At 31.8% G+C, this 3,249-nt stretch overlaps 1 protein-coding gene across 1 annotated transcript in view; it reads right to left on the reverse strand.

Annotated features, from left to right (window-relative positions):
- Positions 1-982: 982 nt before the first annotated feature.
- The window catches only part of LOC102208071 (uncharacterized), a 3,925-nt gene continuing 1,658 nt past the window's right edge, over positions 983-3,249 (reverse strand). Inside the window, exons 2-3 of the mRNA XM_005738699.1 lie at positions 1,446-1,735; positions 983-991 (exon numbers count right to left, since the gene is read on the reverse strand). Of these exons, the coding sequence (XP_005738756.1) occupies positions 983-991; positions 1,446-1,735 (299 nt within the window). The remainder of the gene's footprint in view (positions 992-1,445; positions 1,736-3,249) is intronic.

A 3,249-nucleotide genomic window follows, 5' to 3' on the forward strand; every position in this document is an offset into this window, starting at 1 on the left:
ATATGCACGAACAAGGCAGAGCGTCATTCAGGCTTTCATCATAAAAGGCAAAAGAAAAGAAATAAATGCATTTATCAACACATTACCTGTGTCTGAATGTCAATGCACTTTGGTGGTGATAAAAGGTAAACAGACTTAAAATATATATATATAAAGTGAATGTGACATAATTAATGTTGTTTCTCAGTACAATAAAGACATATTATTCATTGCTCAACTCATCTTGAGTAACGGATCTGGAAATTTTTTTATGCTGTTTATTTGGTCATAAATTTTCTGTTTTCCTTTTTTTTCTTTTAAATTTTGTAGAATTCAATTTGTGGGATAACAGCAGAACTATTTTTTCTTTCTTTCATTTTTAATTACACCTTATTTTACCTTATTTCAACATCAGGTGAACTACGTGTTTGTACTTTGACACTAAACTCACCTCGAGACATCTTTATCCTGGCTCCTGTCATATCTCTTACATGTGTTTTGACAACAAACAGCAGCTTCGATGTCAAGACTCAGAAACACGGTGGCACAGGGCAGGAACCAAAAGCAGGTCATGTGAAATCAGAGGATTCAACAGGAAATAAATACAGGATTTTAAAATTGAACTAACAATAGGCATGATTTCAGGCTCTGCGGTGCACGAATTCACTGAAAACTTAAATTTACTAACACCACTTAAGTAATTTATAAAACCGCCTGTTATAAAAACAGGAAACACAATTGTTTTTTAAAAATCTCTCAAATTATATTGTTTAAAACTTAAAACTTGTTAAACCAAATTCACATTTTAATACTATTATATTTTTCTGTTCGGGAATGCATTTAAATAACTGTAATTTGACATCTTAATAATTAATAATTAAAAAGAAAAACATTTTGTAAAACACTTTAAATATTCACAGATAACAACAACAATAATAGTGTAAAAAAATATCATTTCCATTAAAGAGCCTCCAAGAACATTAAAATATTATTTGTTTTTAATTTAGTAAACCTACATTGAGAGGCAAATATCATAATATTGCAGAAACAGCACATAACCATCAGAATATAATAAGAGTGAAGTAGAACAGCACATTTTATTCATTCATTATAAATGACTTCATAATTTACTGCTCTAATGTATAATAAAACACTTTAATGTTTGGTTTTCTAAAATGTCAAATGAAAATCTTCAAATATTTGTTAAAAGCTTTAAAGTAGGTGCAGCACAGTGCTGTAATGTGTGCTAATGTTTGTCTAGTGTATATATTTGAATAGCACCAGAAGGAACATGACACAGAAACTAAAACTAAAAAAGTACATCAAAATCCTACCTCGGTACAAGAAATCTACTAAGATTTGTAAACAAAACCGTAAATCACTGAATACACATTTTTATTCTTGAATAATTTCATGCTAGCAAGAAAAAAAAAACACTGAAAAAGTTGTGACAGGAGCGTATTTACCACCGTGTTATCAACCAGCTTGCTACTGTCAAATATGCCTGTATTTAGAGAAACCCTTTTATCGATTCTCCTGAATCTCATATCCAGTGCTGTGCACAAGTCCTGAGCAACCCTCCAGTTCTTTATATTTTGCTTTAAAACTTTAGAAATGAGCAGTAGTTGAGCAGACTGGATTTGAATTATCTGGACCCTGTAAATAAAGGCTGAGGTCACAGTGTGCTGGGACAGCTCCAGAGGCTGGGTTGGTATTAATGATGACTTCGAGGCCAGGATCAGGAGTGTGTTGTTAGCTGTAATGTATAAAAGAGCTATCAGAGCTACATGTGCAGTCTGTATCTGCATGTTAGCGAGCACACCGTCAGTAAAGCATCAAAGTTTTAAAAGTTGAGAAATCCGCCTCTTTCTTGTTTTCTTTCATAAGAACTGAAATTGTTGACCTTTGACCTACAAATATGAGCGTTCACCAGCTCGACCTTCTTAGAGTTTCTGTGGACATGAAAGCCCAGTGAGAGCTGAGCACACGTTGACTTCATGTTTCATATCAGCAGCCTGGGCTGTGAACATACACAGAGAGAAACACGTCTGCACTTAGAGCGTGGATTTAAAGGAGGATGTTTTAAATATTTCAGTATTTAATATGTTTAGTTTAATGTTTGAGTTGTACAAATAAGAGTACAAATAGTTACACTCTCATTTCCACACGTGATTATCTCTGTTTACTTTGTCACGCTCTGCCACCTCACCTGCGTCAGTTTGGTGGGCGGAGCCAAACCAAATCCACACGGCAACCTTAACTGACCCTGCAGCTCCACCCAGAGGTGGAGTGACAGACCTGATCGTTTGTGCCTGAGAGACCTCATCCAGGGAAATATGAACTCTGGAGCACATTCATGAAAAGATGCTTTTTTAAAAATGTTCAGTTTCCTTCACAGGTTTTTCTTTGTTGTTCTTTACTTACCCCAGAGTATCAACTGGGTCTTGTCATTTTCTTCCATGTGGCTTTTAAAGCTTTTTAGTTTTTTATTTTATTTAAATTTTATTTTGTTTTGGATTAAGGTCACTAGAGCTCATTGATTGACTATTGTACATTTTATTCAATAAAAAAAAAAAATCCAGCAACTTTTTAAAAAATTGTAGTAGTTATTCGTTATTCTATTTATGACTTGTTTTATATTTTATTGTAGTCTATATAGCATAATTTTTATTCTATTTTTTTACTTAATGTAAATGTATTAATTTATTATACTAAATTATTTTATTTCTAACTTTATTTTAATATATTATTATTATTATTATTATCATCATCATCATCATCATCATCATTATTATTATTGTATTGATTTTTTTATTTTCTCTCAGTGTAAATTAATATTTTGCTTGTTTGTTTAATTTCATTTTTATATTTTTTTTCTTTTAGTTTTTTTTTAGTTTTTGTTTTATAATATTGCATTTTATTAAGCTATTAAGGTAATCTATGTTTTTAAACTTTTTTTTTTTGACTGATTTACTGTTTTGACTTGAATTTGCAAACTTTTGCAGACCTTTGGCATATATGAAGTAATCCAGGTTAATTTTATCGTAGATATAAGTATATTCCAAAGAAGCATGAACTGCTGTCTGGCTGCACAGTTAGAGAAGCAACATACATGTCTGTAAACCTGAAAAGATCCACCATGGATTCATGAAAATACTGAGCACGGCTCTCTCTTGTTTTTCTCTTTTTGTACAAAGTTGTTCAGTAAACTTTACTATTATAAGAAAGTTGCAAAGATCCTGGCTAGAATGTTGCACTTTAAAAAAAAAA

Source organism: Pundamilia nyererei, unplaced genomic scaffold, assembly GCF_000239375.1.
Source record: "Pundamilia nyererei isolate P.nyererei 1_Seehausen unplaced genomic scaffold, PunNye1.0 scaffold00085, whole genome shotgun sequence".
NCBI classification, from domain to species: domain Eukaryota; kingdom Metazoa; phylum Chordata; class Actinopteri; order Cichliformes; family Cichlidae; genus Pundamilia; species Pundamilia nyererei.